The sequence below is a fragment of the Asterias rubens genome, chromosome 10 (genome assembly GCF_902459465.1).
Source record: "Asterias rubens chromosome 10, eAstRub1.3, whole genome shotgun sequence".
In the NCBI taxonomy this organism is placed as follows: domain Eukaryota; kingdom Metazoa; phylum Echinodermata; class Asteroidea; order Forcipulatida; family Asteriidae; genus Asterias; species Asterias rubens.
In genome coordinates, this window is record NC_047071.1 from 6,656,843 (window position 1) to 6,674,638 (window position 17,796).

Consider the following 17,796-nt stretch of genomic DNA (forward strand, 5'->3'; position numbering starts at 1 on the left):
AAGGATAATATCCTTTGTGTAAAGATTAACTTCAACGATTTGTCAAATACTGTGATTTAAATTATCTCCAACTAAATGTTTCTAAAGCTAAAGAAATGGTTACACATCGATTTAATCACATCACATCTATACTTCATCAATTACATTGGCTGCCTGTTTCGTACAGGATTCATTTTAAAATCCTGTTAGTGACATTTAAAGCTCTTCATGGTCTTTCTCCAAAGTACATACAGGATTTTGTTTCCATCTGGAAAGTATCTTCAGGGAATAATGGTATTTTGTTGGAGTATCCTTCTGGTAAAATGTTGACTATATTTGGTGATAGGGCTTTTTCTGTGGCAGCCCCTAAGCTTTGAAATGCGCTACCGCTTCACATGCGTAGCGAACAGAAACTCATCTCTTTTAAATGTAATATAAAAACATATCTTTTTAAAACCACTCTATGGTCACCTTGCCAGTTAGTTTAGAATTTTAGCATAGATAGGGTAAGAGGCGTCTGTCTCCTGAAAAGGTCAAAACATTACCGATGCCAGCAGAGATAGGCCTATGTAATAAGTCACTAATTAGTTCTCTGTTGGCGGGACAGACGTATCTCCATACTTTTGTTTGGGCACTGGCCTGTTGACCAGTCTTTTTCTTACACTCTGTGCTTTTTAACATAATAATAATAACCGTATTTATAACGCGCATTTTGCCAAAGGATACAAAGCGCCAGGTATTATTACTGCAAGGAGTGGGGCGAATTTTGAGATATAAGACCTAATCCTTAAGCACCATGTAATGGTTTAGAAGGTGCTATGGCGCAATATGCTGCCAATCCAGCCAGGAACACCGGGGCGAACCCCTTCTCTTTTCGATAAGTGCACTGGGTTCTTTTACATGCGTTTACACAACACATGGGACCAACGGCTTTACGTCCCATCCGAAGGACGAAGCAATGGTTATGTGTCTTGCTTAAGGACACAAGTGTCACGGCTGGGGATTCGAACCCACACTCTGCTGATCAGAAACACCAGAGTTTGAATTCGGTGCTCTTAACCGCTCGGCCACGACACTCCCACATGTGTTCTGCGCCTCTGATCATTTTGTATGTAAGGGGCGCAATATAAATTTTAATTTTAATATTATTATTATTATTATTATTGACTAGTAGATGTGACACGTCAGCCATGGAAGGATGCCCATCTAGGAGAAGGAAAACTCTGATTTTAAACCCAAGTGTGGTGTCTACACTGCATCACTGGGCGGATGAGCAACACCAGACAGCTATCGGCCAGGGCGGATGAGGTCAACAACTGACCCAACGGCCACGTCAGGAGTGGAGCCCCGAAGGCAGAACGGTGCCTTGCAAACACTGTTTTGGCAGCTCCTGCTGCCAAGCTGATCCAAACGTCATGCTTCGCATTCCTTTGGATTCCATCAGCAAGGCGGAGAGGGGGATTCTGATGCCTTGGCAACCCAGGATCTCCATACTTCATGCGTAGGCTTGCGCCCTGGAGAGGTCACTCCAGCCTCACCCTAGAGTGAGGACACAACACGGTAGCTGGCAGTTACGGGTTATAAGTCCCATCCAAATTGGCAAAGGAATTTTTTTTAACGGGGCGCCACTGGCCAGCTTCGACGGTGGGAGGAACTATCGTGTTCCAGTGGTCGGCTACCGCCCGCCTTAAGCCGGGTAGCCCCCGGCCAGTAAGGTGTCGACCCGCCAACGTCCGTCTGCCTCAATGGGTGCTTGGGGCTTAGTGTAAAGCACGACAAGCGGACGTTAACACAGCACCAAGCAAAAAAGGAAAACTGAAAATGGAGATGGCAATGTAAGAACCAGGGCTCTCAGACAGCCTTGACCAAAGCAACGACTCTCGCAAGACCGCCATTATCGACCATGAGCTCGACCGACTCAATGTTGACATTGCTGCTCTGCAGGAGACACGACTTGCTGACAGTGGTTCACTAAAGGAAAAAAAAACTACACTTTCTTCTGGCATGGCAAGAGTGCGGAAGAGACTCGAGAACATTGCGTTGGCTCTGCGAAAACACGCTAATTGCCACAACTGTACCACCGACAGGAGGCTCAGAACGCATCCTCGCCATCTGCTTATCGACCAGCAGCCGACCAGCCAATCTGCTGAGCGTTTATGCCCTAACACTGTGCTCTTCCCCCGAGTCCAAAGACAATTTCTATGAGGAGCCCGACATGGCCATCAGCACAATCCCAAAGAACGAGCACCTGTTCCTCCTGGGGGATTTCAATGCTTGGGTTGGTGTCGACCATGAATCCTGGCCAGACTGCCTTGGACACTTTGGAGTGGGGAGCATGAATGAAAATGGGCCGAGACTGCTAGAGTTGTGCTGCTATCATCAGCTCTGCATTACCAACACCTATTTCCAGACCAAGCTACTGCACAGGGTCTCCTGGAGACATCCAAGATCTAAGCGCTGGCACCAGCTTGATCTCATCATTACTAGACGAGAGGCACTCAACTCCATCCGCTTTACCCGCCACCTTTCACAGTGCAGACTGTGACATGGATCACTCCCTCGTCTTCAGTAAGGTCAAGCTACAGCCGAGGCAGATCCACCATGCCAAGCCGAAGGCACGGCCCAAGATCAATGCCAGCCGCTCCAAAGACCCAAATATCAACAAGCTCTTCCTCACCTCTTGATCAAGCACTCTCCTCTTCCAATCAGCAAAGTGCTGCGGACAAGTGGATCTGCCTGCGTGACACCATTTACAACGAAGCCCTCGCAGCATACAGCAAGAAAGTGAGGAAGAACGTAGCCTGGTTTGAGGCAAATGCAGCGGAGATGGAGTCAGTTAACGCAGCGCCTGGAGGCAGACAGTTGCCATAGGGGTCCACCACGCTGAAGAGAGGCGCACTTCCTTGCTGCAGGAGAAGAGGCAGAGGAGGAAACTGCGAGTAGCAGCCCCAACCCCTGTGTCAGCCCCATCCACATATGTCTGCAACAACTGTGGCAGAGACTGCCATGCAAGAATCGGACTTCTCAGCCACAGCCGCAGCTGCAAGATAGGGGACAACCCCCCGGGCGCAGTCCATTGTTAGTATTGACGGACGGATGCCTACTACTTCTACATTATTGACTAAAGGAAATCACACCGTCAACCAGAGCCTGTGATCTTAAAGACAGGGAGGTGGAACGTACAACTTGTTATAAATATCTGGGGTTAAAAAAAAAAATATATATGCAAGTCGCCCAAAACAAGGCTAAAAGCCACTCTAGGTTAAGGGCTACAAGGAAGAAAACATAGACATGCAGAAACTCAGTGGAGCTGAAGGTAGGAATTGACATGGGTGTCGTATTTGACAATGATCTGTGTTGGCATGAGCATGTAGAATCCATTGTGAAGAAAAAAAAAATGATCTATCGAATGTTTTCTCTTAGAAAATTAAATTTGTTTCATGTCAAGTGTAAAGTTTTATTTTTTGGGGTTGAACAAAGAATTGACTAGAGTGGGATTCGAACCAACGACCTCCGGATTTACGCCCCTTGTGGTTTATATTGATATTGTAAAATTTTAGCTACTTTTTACGACACCGGTTGCTAGTATTGGGCCTACTGTTTGATCTGTTGGGGTGGATATGTATGTGGGATTGCAAAGGATCGCATAAATAGAATTATTGAAGCAGCAGGAAGGATTCTTGTGGAATCGTGGCCGCTTATTGACACAGCATATGAGGATCTGCTAGCTGGCGAACTAACTACATGTGCTACCTAATGATGCTAACAATCCGCTTCATGATGTGCTTGCCAGCCGGAAGATCTCTAGGTCTGGTGGTATGCGAGTGCCATAGTGTGTGACAAACAGCTACCCACCCTCCTTTATCCCTCGTGCAATAACACACCACAATCTCAATTTCAAACGTTGTTATAAATTTTAAATTTATTGCCCAGTCTCCAGTATTTTTCTTATCGCTTTTTAGTGGTTTTTTGTAATTTTATATAGCCATTGTCTGTTTTTCAATGTTTTTAATGTGTCAATGTTTTTACTGTATGCGAGCATTTGAATTGCCCTTTTTTGGGATCTAATAAAGATTATTGTGTTGTGTTGTATTGTAAGTGAGCAAGTGTGTTTTTAGTTCCCTCTTGAAGTTGATGAGTGATGTTAATTTGAGCTTATTCCATAGGACAGGAGCAGCTTTGGTGAAAGCATGGTCTCCGTAACAAATTGTTTGATTTAGGTTCTACCAGCAAGTGAGATCAAGCAAACTGTAAGCATGGCTGCTTTCCTTGGTGGAGATGATTTCAAAAAGATACTGTGGGGCTTGTCTATGCACAACTCTAAACTCAAGTAGGCAGATTTTCATCCTATTTGCAATGGGAGCCATTGTGGTTCATACTTGCGAATGCGGATGCGATAAGAATTTGACGTGAATTTTATGTTCTGCGATATTCTTAAGAGATTCGAGCTCTACTCAACCCACTATGAATTTTGTTGCGAATTTGATGCGTCAACATTCGTAATGCGTGCGCATTCGCAGGAAGTATGAACCAGGCTTTAGGGTACAATGAGTTATTGCAGCCTAAACTAAATTTATTTCTGCCCTCGCTACTCTGGGTCATCTTTCAAGAACATCAAGAATGACAACTTGAGCTGCATTTTGATGAGGACAGTGACTTTCAATGTTGCCAATGTCAGCAGCCTACACCTCACAAGTCTACAGTGAAAAAAAAGTAAGCACATGAGACTGTGCCCCATTGCTCATGGAATGATCTGCAAACCCAGAACATAAATTATCCATTTGGTTGGCCTGAGGAATGTGGTCCAGAGACGGAAAGAAAGTTTCAGTTGTGGTGAATCCCTGACTGATGTAGTTTTATGGAATGAACCAATAAAGAGTTGATCACACAGGAGTTTTGTTGACAAGATAGAAGCGTGATTCATATGACCTCTGACTTTTGTAGTGCGTTTATGACAATATGCATAACACTACATCCCCTCATGTCACACAGGTGTGATCAATTCTGCCTCACAATGGTACCATTTGGGGGTAGTAGCATGCGACCAGGACTTGTCACACTTTGGTGACAATTCCATGCACCCAAGACGCGGTGAGATTGGTTTCTGCTTTTGGTCTTGAATGTCACTTGGTCTTGGACCTCAATTATGATTCAAAAACAGTTTGTGACCATTAAAAAACTGGAAAATCCCTTGTGGGCAAAAATTAAGAAAATATATCCTGTCCCAACGAAATCCTGCAAGAACACATGCGTAGTTTTGTTCTCAAAAGTCCTTCAAAGCAACTACATGTACATGTAACTTACTCCGTAGGCCTACATTTGTACATGTGGAGAAAAAGAGTACATTATTTGCGCACATTTAAAGTTTAAGAAAGCAAATAACAGTTTGCCCTGTCAATGGCACACTGCACTATTTTTTTAAATGAAAATTTTGCTCAACTAGGGCCATTGTGACCGCCTGTAGCTAGGTAGATGCGTTGTACATGTTGTATGCAATGTTCGTTAGTAGGGCACCATCCTAAGTTTTAATTTCCAAGCCGCTGGGGAACTAATACTGCTAGACTCATGATTTTTTTGATGTATATAAAACATTTAAAGTTGTCACATCGTCATTTGACAAGTCTGCATAAAATATGTGAATTTCTAAGCCAAACTATGTTTTTTTTTTTTTTTAGTGGAACAGTCGAAGGCAAGAGAAGGAAACTGTCACATAAGATACTGCTTCAGGAACCCCATCTGCGTTTTTCTGGGTTGTATGAGAATAAGTGCTCTGATCTGTATGTGACTTGCCAGATCTTTTCTGATGGAATTCCTTTGACACTACCATGCTGTACTTCATACAAATCCTTTAACTCAAGATGGAAGTAAGTACATGTATGCTTTTATATTATTTGAAATTGAAGGGTTTGTATTGGGGAGCGTTAGGTTTTGTTGTGGGTAGCGAAAGGTGTTTTTTTATTGCATTAAACAGAGATGCAACTTTTCCGATTTAAATCGGAAAACCGCCTTTTCTTATTTTTGTTCAAAATAAAAAAATGTATAAATCGGATAAAAAATGTCAGATATTTCCCGATTTATGCTTCCAAATTCGCTATTTTTAAATTAAAAAAACTGGAAAATCTCTGTTAAAACCATGGAGAAACTAACACAATCCCGGATGGTATCGTCAGCGATAGCGCGCGAATCACAACGCCTTGAACACCCAGCAGGGTGGATATGTGCGCATTACAAGTCTTATTATTATTATTATTATTATTATTATGCACCCGGTCTTACTAATTGCCGTTAACTCGCCATCAACTCGCTTGTGTCAGTCAATTCGCCGTCAACTCTCAACCAAGCAGATATGGCAGGCATGGATAAGTTTGAGTCTTAACCCAAGACGGCACCGATCAATTTACACGTAGCACAGTACATAATACACCATGCAGTACCGATCATTGACGACTTAGGTCAAGACTATTCCAAATGCAGGAAAGCGCCCTCTGTTGTCGTGTTGTACAAGCCTGTGAAAATGCAAGATGGCGGCCGACTGCTCACAAGAAAAAAAAACCTTACATTTTTATACCGAAATGTTACCTAAAACTTGTGAAACTTCTCCTTAAGCTAATACATTACAGTTCTATGCCTCTTTTGTGGATTTTAAAAACAAATTGGAGGAGTTGACGGCGAGTTGACGGCACCAAGCGAGTTGACGAGTTAATGGCAAGGAAGTATTTAGGTAGGACCCTACCAGCCTACATAAAATCTGTACATGTATTTCTACTTCCATGCTATTTCCAAGTGTGTGTTGCTGACCGAACATTTCTTTTGCAAAATAAGTTTTTTATACAACCGATCTTCAAATCATAAACCCATGAAAATGGCTGTTGACGAAAAAAGTGTTATTAAGGGTAGAAATTAGCGGATTAGATCGTCCCCCCCAATTTGTTTTGCATTGAATTTTTTTTGCATTAATTTTACAATTGGGCTAGTTAAACTTTTTTTGTGTGCACACCAAAGTTTGTTTGACCCCCAAACTAGTAAAATATACAGATTCCGTATGTTCACCTCCGGCAACCGCAACAAATCAGTCCAGGTTTGTCCCTATTTCTGGCTGCGAGGTTGGGGTGGTTTACTGCGTTAAGTGTCCAAAACGTCACCACAAAATTTTTCAGATTTTTTTTTCAACACCTGGTTGCATCTCTGATTAAAGGCACTGGACACTATTGATAATTACTCAAATAATTAGTAGGATAAAAACTTGCTTGTTAGTGATCAATGGAGAGCTGTTGATAGTATAAAACATTGACAGAAACGGCTCCCTCTGAAGTAACGTAGTTTCTGAGAAAGAAGTCATTTTCAACGAGTTTGATTTGGAGACCTCTGAGTAAGATTTTGAGGTCCCTAAATCAAGCATCTGAAAGCACACAACTTATTGCAACAACAGTGTTTTTTCTTCCTTTATTATCTCGCAACTTCGACGACCGATTGAGCTCAAATTTTCACAGGTTTGTTATTTTGTGCATATGCTGAGATACACCAAGGGAGAAGACTGGTCTTTAACAATTACCAGTAGTGTCCAGTGCCCTTTAGTGTATGGGGGAAATAAAAGTGCACTTTCATGCTCCTTTGCTACGCTCATACACATGAAAAAACCCAAATGAACTACCAAAGTAATCTCAAAGATTTGTGCATTTGAATATTTTCTACAAATTTATTTTAAAAACATGAGAATAAGGCCAGCATTTGGCGGCTGTGTACGTGTATATTCTCTTTTCATTTTGTTTAACATACATGTAACACATTTTTTTTTCCACGTCTCAACAATCTCAACAATCTCTTTACTTCGGATCTCATTCATATCATATCGGTTTCCACAAAGGAAAACAGCCCTCTCGGCTCTTCAGATATCGGTCTGGAAATTAATATATTCAATAAGCAGTTAATCAGGAAACATAATTGACAAATCATTTATATTCCTCTTTATTTATTGAAGAATTACCACTAGAAAGCTCATTCATCAAAATCTCAAATTTTGTGAGCTAAAACAGTCAAATTCAAAGTCCAGATATATTGACTAATTATTTGACTGCTTGGGTCAAAAAACGTTTCAAACCTTTGATTTTCTTTTGATATCTTAACAGAAAATGCAGCTACATGTATACATAAATTTACTATTTACCGTAATTTCCTGTAGATAAGGCGTGCCTTATATAACTTTTTAGACCCCAAATTTGTCATTGCGTCTTATCTTCCGGGGTGCCTTGTCTGCTAAAGATTGAATTCATTTTGATAATCACTGTTTAAAGTCTTTCGCTTATACTGCACGAACGGAGTGTGCACCTCCGTGTTGTCCTCTCACACCGCTCTCGTTTATTATGGTGTCATTGCTGCGTTCATCATTAATAAGCATAGTATGAGTTTGATTGATCTGTACGACAAGTTTAAAGGCTTTAAATGGACTTTGACTGAATTATAGAGGAGGTAAAATAACTTTTTGACTTTTGCTAATGGAACTATACGCCATCTCTGCCACACTCCAGCACCATTACAGCTTGCTTATTCAACCCTGTACACAACTCTATAGCTACTATTGCCTTGACAATACAGCTATGGTTTAACAATGGAGCAAGTTATGTACACTAGCAACAATGAAGTATTGCTATGGCAGCCCTGTGTGTTATTACGCCATCTCGATCGCTACCTTTAACCTGTTGCTTTTAAGATTGGGAGACATTTGTCCCAACCCTGGTCCAATTTGCATGAACCTGACAGTCCTGGCAACATTTTAATGAAACTGAATCATAACTGGTTACTTAAGGGCAAAGCTTTCTCCATATCCTTAATCCGTCCAATTTACATACACGTACCCACAGACTGGAGAAGGATGTATGGGATTGAATGTTATCTCTTGGTATTTCAAAAAATAGAAAGAAACATCGCGGGCGAAGATCCCCTAAAAAACAGGAGGAAATTGCTATGAAAAAGAATCTAAGCCATCGAACCAGTATTCATTCTATGCCAGAACTGAATAATAACCAGTTACTGCTCTGCACGATAAATCACATTCACTCCAGAACAAATCCACTGAATTTCAGGACTATGTTGCATGGCTGACCCCAGTGGATGACGCAGTAATATTTGATCTGACCCCCACTGGCTACATCTTTAAACACCAGCCCAGAGCTGGCCAACGAGGAGGCGAGTCTGCATTTTATTTTGTGATGAACTGAATGTTAATATCAAATCTTCACCGGATTATCAATCTTTCGAAACAATGGCTGCTACCATAACTTCTACTGGTAGAAGTGTGGACGTTATTGTTGTCTACAGACCCCCTGGGCACCAATATCCTTTTGCCAACTTTGTGGAGGAGTTCACACCCCTTCTTAAAGAATCTACCTTGAAGCGTACTCCGCTTGTAATAACAGGTGACCTTAACATTCATTTTGATATTTAGTCTCTGCTCCTAACACAAAACGTTTCAATGACTTAAAGGCAGTGGACACTATTGGTAATTACTCAAAATAATTATCAGCATAAAATTATAGTTAGCTATTTATGATTTGTTGCCCTTCTTATACATCGGCGCATCGGCAAGCAGCAGGTAATTGTCCTGTGCTCACCATATGAGAAACAACAAGCAAAAAGGGTTACACATGTACTAGGCTATTTTTGGAGCAATTCTGTTGTGATATTTAGCAAAATACCATAAGGTCTAGGAGATTGGCTTGCAGAAAAGGAAATCTGAGATAACAAGGTTTCATTGGTGCCCGCCATTACCTAGTCAGAGGTTTCATTGGTGCCCGCCATTACCTAGTCAGAAGGTTGTTACTTTCTTGGATCTACATATGTACCAAAGTAACTATTTCAAATTTTAATCAAAGCTTTCTGTTTTTTTCAGCCCAAAATGGGGCATAGCAAGTTCAACATTGTGAGGTGTTATACTTAAAACCTATGTCTTTACTACATAGTAGACTTATGTTTTGTTCTAGCTTGATGAAATTTATCCTTTTCTTTGTTTGCGCTTTGATCATGTTTTGGAAAAGTGCGGTATAAATGCCTATTCATAAATACTAATGTATGACAGTTTCGCTATTCATATTAGTGGAGAGCGTGTCACATGGGGATTATTTAACGGTTGATAATGACCAGCTGGAGCTGTTTATAACCAGTTGTTTTCGGATACATTTAGATGCATACTACGTGCTGGTCTTAGTGCAAGGCGTTTTTCGTTACAAGCAATGCGGGTGCTGTTGGTGATTGGCCGCACTGTGTGTGAAAGGAAAACGAGAAACATGTTGCACCAAAAATATCCTAAAACTGTCTCAGTCATAAAATTGCAACACATGTACAGAGCTCAAGGGTGTCGGAAAACGGATAAGTTTGTCAAAGTTGCTGAATTAATGAATGAGAAGTAAATAGTAGTTACTCGTTCTTAAACTGGCGCTTAAAACCTTGCAGGGTCGTTGCCATGCGATAAGGCCTTGTCTTCGGCTCGGGCTTATATTGCACGGCCACGACCATGGCAATTTTAAACGGCATTTCAAGAACTCGCCGTTACCCTTTTATTCCCTTAATATTATTAATGTATTTCTATTATTCACTTTCTGTAAATAGCTGGAATGAATGGCTTACACTTCCTGTGAAATACAGTGATTTACCCAGAAATGCAAAGGTAAGTTAAATGACCACAGTAGTGATTCGTATTTATGCTTTACGCTGGTTTACATGTAGTATAAGCACTTCTAAAAAATAATTCATCCTTGTGTTTCTGAACCTTCACTATTAATGAACTAGCCTGTCCTTATGCTTGAAATTGTTTAGAAATTGGTTAATATGTTTCAAACATTTGTACAAAGGTGGTTTATTTACATGTAGTCTTGATTTCTTAAAAGGATTCTCATGGCAAAATAAGAATAAGTTCATATTGAACTTTTAATGCTGCACACAGGTACATGTAGTTATAAGTGAAGTTTCAAGTTAACATGAGGTTGGAAAGTGTGCCTTTGTTTTTTGGAAACCAGATGGGGAGAACCTGAACAAAAACATGACGTATTCTGGGCGGAATGCCTCACATATAATTCTGGATTTTTTGTTTGCTGTTTCTGAAATTCACCAACCCGCACATTTGCATGATACAGGTTTGGGAACATTATGCCTGTGAAAATCTCCCCTTTAAAGCCATTGGACACTTTCGGTACAGAAAAACAACCAAAAAGTTCACAGATTTACAAATAACTTACAGGGTTTACACTACAGAAGGTAGTGGTGAAAGACTTCTCTTGAAATATTATTCCATGAAGTGCTTTACTTTTTGAGAAAACATTAAAACAATATCAATTCTCGATATTTAGAATCATGGATTTGTTTTAAACACATGACACAGCCAAAGGGGCGGAATCAAGGGTGGGTTTTCCCGTTACTTTCTCCAGACTCCGATGACCGATTGAGCCTAAATTTTCAGTTTGTTATTAGCTGTTCCGACCTACATGTACCGTCGGAACAGGTTTTGTTTTCGTCGTGATTTTTATTGTTTTTATTATTATTCTTTGTTTCCGCCTAAAACCCCATTGCATTTGTATACGTTTTTTCTTGAAGCCTAATCTCCCAAATCATAATATGAAAGAGTGAGTTTATTATACCAAATTGAAGCTTAGAACATAAGCTTTACTCTAAATGTAAAGTAAAAAAAAAAATCTCAGTTAATTAACCACGTAATCTTCATTTGAGTATAACTGGATGTTTTATTGTTGATTCTTGTTTATTGGGTGGTTATTGATGACATATCCAAAAATCGGACAAGAGATTCAAGCCTGAAGTGACCTAATTTGCATATTTAAATTAGGTGGTAATTAGCAATCTTTAAGGTCAATTGTCTCTAAAACTATTCATTTTATGGACAAGGTTTGTGTAAGAGGTGAATAGAAACCTGACCTTGAGAATCTACAAAACATATTTGTATACTCGATTGACCCTTTCCAAATAACTAGGTCAAAGGTCAATGGGTCAAACATGCGTTTAATTGTTTTTTTTCCACTCAAATGCATTGTACGTGGTACCATGACAGTGGAATAAATAAATAATGAATTCTTTGGGTTGAATGATTCCCCTTTTACCAATTGACCTCTATCAATTAAGCTTGGGCGATACCACGATATTATCGAATATCGCGATACTAATTTGGAAACGATATCGATATCGGATCGATTTTGTATTAATCAAAATATCGGTAAATCGCGGTATCGACTAAGTATCGCGATGTATTTCCTAGCCGAGACGTCTTGCGACAATAAATCTCATAGTGGAGATAATCTTACATCATCACTAAAGAGCTGCGAGTCACCTGCGGTCTGTGACAGTCACAGACGCAACCGCAAGATTCCTTTGTAGATTGGACCGACCGGGTTTCTTCAGGGATTCACATTACACTCCCTTTGAGTGTGCGGCTCAGGGCCGCTGTCTGCGCCCATCCGAGGTGTAAATCGGCTATTAAACTTGGTAGTTTATTTGGTTAGGCTCTATAGAGAAGAGTGATGGTCAACTCAGTTTGGAAATAATTAAAAGAGCCGATCTTTGTTCATTCATTCTTCTTAGTAAAACTTGCTGATCCAAAATAACTGACTGCAAATATACTTACCCTAACAAATTATTTTTCAGTGGTTTCAAATTTAACTCGGAAAACTCTTACAAAACTGCTTACCTTAATTTTGTTATACCTCCATTTGATTAAACAAGAGAAAGTGAGAAGCTGTAATTATATACTTTAAATTAATCAATATTCAATACTCCATGATTCGATTGTTGTTGTGTTAAAAAAAAAATTAACGGAGGTGCCTTGTTCCTTTCCTTCCATTTTGTTTATTCTTGATGTTATCTTCTTGTTGTCACTAATGCTGAAATAAACTTGACTTGATATAGCCTATAGTTTCATTTAACTAAATTTAAAGTGTAATGGTGCTTATTATTTTGTTATTTTGTTTTTAAGAGGCTGAGGCAAAGATCAGTCCGTTTAACGTTAGTTGTTTATTTTTTTCATTAAAAAGGTAATAATTTATGAGTACCAGAAAGTTTACCCGTTCAAAAATAAAGTTTTATTTGAACAAAGAAATCAACTGCCAATGGTGCATCATTGAATTACCAAACATTACTAAATTATGTAAGCCTTTACTTTTACGACGGCAGCGCTAATCAATTGAATACATTTACCGATCTGTTGGTAAATGTATTCAATTGATAAGCGCTGCCACACTGCGCCGTCAAATAAAAGTAAAGACCTACTGAATATTGGCCTCCCTCCTCACTCTCAGTCTGTGACGCAGCCGCAAGATTCCTTTGTAGATTGGACCGGCCGGGTTGTTTCAGGGGGGAAAAAACATCAAAGCGGGGATTAGGCGGTCTCACACAGACTACCGAAAACTACAGTGCGTCTGCAGAACGCCAGGGTCACTGGAATGGGTAATGCATCCAAAACTGTCCGCAGCGACTCCATCCGAAACCGTTCGGACTTATCCCGGCCCCGAGCCACGGACAGCATCGGAGCCGGGATAAGTCCGATGGTGAGGAACGCCACCGAAGATATACTAGTTCCAGTTCATCATCCTCATCTTCCCGATCGCCACGGGGTCATCGCCGGCATCATAGTAAGCGGGAAGACCCCACATCGGCCCTTCTATTACAAGGGTTCCGTGAACTGACGGCCAGTATCACGTCACTAATACCCAAGCCGACAGCGCCGGCTCAACCGGTGGCTCCACCGGAGCCAAGGCATGTTTTACCGAGGACGGAGGACGTAATGTCAATCACCGTCTCGGATAGTTTTTCCGACCCGGGCAGTGTGTCAGATAGGGATCCACGCCGTGTTTCAGCAGCGGTAGCGGTCCCAGACACCGAACAATCCTCGGGAAATGAGGAAACTGTTCCCCTGACACAGCGACGGGATAACCGGGAACGACCCCCAGGGCGGGAGGATGATTCATCGGGTGATGAATCATCCTACCAATCCACAACCGACCAGCGATTGCGTATGGTCATGAAAGATATGGTACGGGTGTTGCACATACCTTCCAATGAAGAACCAGACCCGGTAGACGGCGCTAGACAATCGTTTAAGCGTCATACCGCGCCGGTCGAACCAAAGGAATTTTTTCCGGTTCTTCCAATTGATCGGCTGTGTGCCGATCGTATGAACGCACTTTCGGAAGTGAAAAAGATACGTCCGTTCGTGCGCCGGGAAACTCGCCCGTTCAGAGTACCTCAGGCAGACTTTGATAATTTTTTATCAGTGCCGCCCATGCCCGCTACAGTGCGTGATAAAATCACGGCGGATTCGGGCGGTCGAAGTACTTTGAAGTCACCTTTTCCGTCCAAGGAAAAAAATGTGTTTGAGGAGTCATTAATAAAAATTGATACGGCTTCACGGGCAGGAATTCGGGTGGCATGTTTTTTACAACTCCTTTCCGAATATTTGGTGTGTTCTTGTGAAGAAGATTCACCTGTATCACCAGAGGCAACCGAGACAGCTTTTCGTTGCCTTGACGACGGGCTACGGCTGTGTATGGACCAGTTTATGCGGGTGTCCTTGATGACAATCAATGCACGGAGGACAAACGTTTTGGATACGATTTTTGTTCCCTCCGATGGATTGAGGTCCAACCTGGAATCTCTCCCCCGGCTGAGTTCCGATTTATTTGGAGGAAAATTCCAGGAGGTCATGCAAGCCGAGGCGAAGCGAATTAAAGCCACAGACAAGATTAACCTCAATAAACAATCAAGTCAAGGAGGCAGCTCTCGTCCGGCAAGAGGCAACAGTGGAGCTACTAAGGGCAAGACGTTCCCCCGTAAACCGTTGAAGCCGTTTGCTCCAAATCCACCGGGCTCTGCTTTCAAGCCCACTACAACTGTTGTACAGAGTCAGGCTTTTGGGTTGCGTTCACGAGGTAGAGCCGGCTTCACCCCCCGCTCCAAAGCTTCGCGCGGAGGTTACCGGGGTGGTGCTTGGCGCCGGTGACGCCCCCCTTCCCACGACCCCCTTTCCAGGGCCCATGGGGGGTCGACTCATTTATTTCGCAAAGACTTGGGCCCTTTTGTGCAACGACGGGTGGGTACAAAAAACGGTAGCTTCCGGCTACAAAATAGAGTTTACAAGTACTCCCCCGTCTGCATACCTACCGAGAACAACACCGATTCCAACCGACCGAACCAAGCGTCATGCTCTGGAGTCGGAGATATCCGCCCTCTTGCAAAAACAAGCCATATGCAGAGTGCAAACAGAGGATGCGAATCGAGGGTTTTTCTCAACCTTTTTTCTAGCTCCAAAGAAAAACACAGGAGAATGGCGACCGATTTTAAACCTTCGGCCATTAAACAAATATGTCCGACCAAAACGGTTTCGGATGGAGTCGCTGCGGACAGTTTTGGATGCATTACCCATTCCAACCTGGGCAGTGTTGATCGATCTAAAGGATGCCTATTTACATGTTCCGATGTGGGCCGAACATCGAGCGTTCCTACGGTTTCGTTACGACCAAAGGACTTACGAATTTCTGACACTACCGTTCGGCCTTTCCACTGCCCCGAGGGTGTTTACACGGCTGGTGAAAGTCGTAGCAGGAATCCTCCGGTGACGTCAGGTACAGATTTTTGTTTACCTGGACGATTGGCTCATTGTTGGGGAGACAAAGGAGGAAACAAGCTGGGCACTCAAACTAACTGCAAACATCATTTCGGAGTTAGGTTTTCTGATCAACATCGAAAAATCGCAGCCAAATCCGACAAGGCACCCAGTTTTCTTAGGAGCAAAACTGGACCTCCAGCGAGGACTAGCTTTTCCTACCGAGGATCGAGTCCACAATCTTTTGGACTGCATCACTCTGTTCAGAACTGCCAGTGTGGCCCCAGCAGTGGCATGGCTTCGGCTATTGGGCCTAATGGCAAGCATGGTGGACGTACTCCCATGGTGCAGATTGCGGATGCGCCCGATACAGTTGCATCTACTTGCATACTACCGACCAGGTATTCACCATATCCAGCGGCCAGTGCCAATCCCAAATATGATTTGCCCCCACCTGGACTGGTGGTCGCGGCGAACAAACATCATGGTGGGACTGATTTTCCCACGACCGCGACCTACCTTAACTCTGGTGACCGATGCCTCCAACACAGGTTGGGGGGCACACATTGGAATGGAATCGGTAGCGGGCTCTTGGTCCCAGGCGGACAGTCAATACCACATCAATGTCCTAGAACTGCTCGCAGTTTTTCGGGCACTGAAACATTTTGTCAGAATAGTGACAGGGGAAGTGGTCCTCATAAAATCGGACAACTCAACGGTTGTCTCTTACATAAACCGCCAGGGCGGAACGCATTCCCCGCAGTTGTGCATGCACACATGGGAGCTTCTGCTTTGGTGCCAGGCGAGACAGATCAATCTTACGGCGGTCCACTTAGCCGGAAAGCTGAATATCATGGCGGATGCTCTGTCTCGGGGGAAGGTCCTTCCAACCGAATGGACTCTGCACCCGGCAGTGGTTCAATCGATCTTCCAAGTATGGGATCGTCCTCACATCGATCTGTTTGCGTCGGCACTGAACCATCAGTTACCGGTGTATTGTACACGCAACCAGGATCCGAAGGGATGGGCAGCAGACGCTTTTTCCATCAGTTGGAAAAACATGCTAGCAGACGCGTTTCCCCCGATCTCGCTTCTACCAAGGGTACTGACATAGATCGAGGCGGAAGAGTGCAGAATCATCCTCATCGCACCATTTTGGCCACGCCAGCCTTGGTTTCAGAAAATAGTTCGCCTCTTGTGCAAGCCGCCGATAATTCTACCGGTGCGATCAGACCTACTGCGTCAACCACGGTCCCTGATCCCGCAACCAGGGGTAGAGTCCCTCCACCTAACATCTTGGATGCTGTCAAGCAATCACTGCGATCAGCGGGCCTTTCAGCAGACGCTGCCTCATTGGCAGCCCAAGGCCGCAGACTGTCTACCCGTAGGACTTACGACAGCCGATTACGACATTATCATAGGTGGTGCGAAGAACACACTTATGATCCATGCACAACGCCTCTAGCAGTGGTTGGAGATTTCTTTATGTACCTGTTTCATAAGGATTTGACGATATCCACTATTCGGGGCTATAGATCAGCTATAGCGGCTGTCCATAAAGGGTTCGCAGATGGATCTACTGTGTCCAATAACGCTAGCCTGGCTCAGCTCCTGCGGGGGATGTATGTTGAAAGGCCTCCATCTAGGAAGCTGGTTCCATCCTGGGATCTTGCACAAGTTCTTAAGGTCCTGGCGGAACCGCCATATGAACCATTGGCGAATGCCCCCTTATTAGACCTATCAGTCAAAACAGTTTTCCTGTTGGCTACAGCCACAGCTAGACGAAGAAGTGAGCTCCATGCCCTTTCAGTTGAACCAGGGCACATTAGATGGGAGCCAAGTGGAGTAAGACTGGTGCCTCGTCAGGGGTTTTTAACGAAGAATCAATCTCCTTCCTTCCTTCCTCCACCAATTTTCGTGCCGGACCTTAAAAGTTTTTCCTCGGTCCCACAAGATAAACTGTGGTGCCCAGTTCGAGCACTCAAGTGGTACCTGGCTCAAACAAAACCCTTGAGAGGAGACACCACCCAACTGTTTATTTCAACAAATAAACCACACAAAGCAGTCTCTGCAGACTCCATTTCCCGGTGGATAGTTACAGCTATCCAGGCATCTATCAAAGACTGGCCAAAGGTACCGGACATTCGGGTCAATGCCCATGACACCAGAGCCATGACGACATCATGGGCCTACTTTAAAGGTGTCCCCATTCAGGACATTTT

At 43.0% G+C, this 17,796-nt stretch overlaps 1 protein-coding gene across 1 annotated transcript in view; it reads left to right on the forward strand.

The window, feature by feature from the left end:
- Positions 1-17,796, forward strand: part of LOC117295421 (phosphatidylinositol 3-kinase catalytic subunit type 3-like) — a 115,636-nt gene that overhangs the window by 11,910 nt on the left and 85,930 nt on the right. Inside the window, exons 2-3 of the mRNA XM_033778070.1 lie at positions 5,655-5,843; positions 10,582-10,639. Of these exons, the coding sequence (XP_033633961.1) occupies positions 5,655-5,843; positions 10,582-10,639 (247 nt within the window). The remainder of the gene's footprint in view (positions 1-5,654; positions 5,844-10,581; positions 10,640-17,796) is intronic.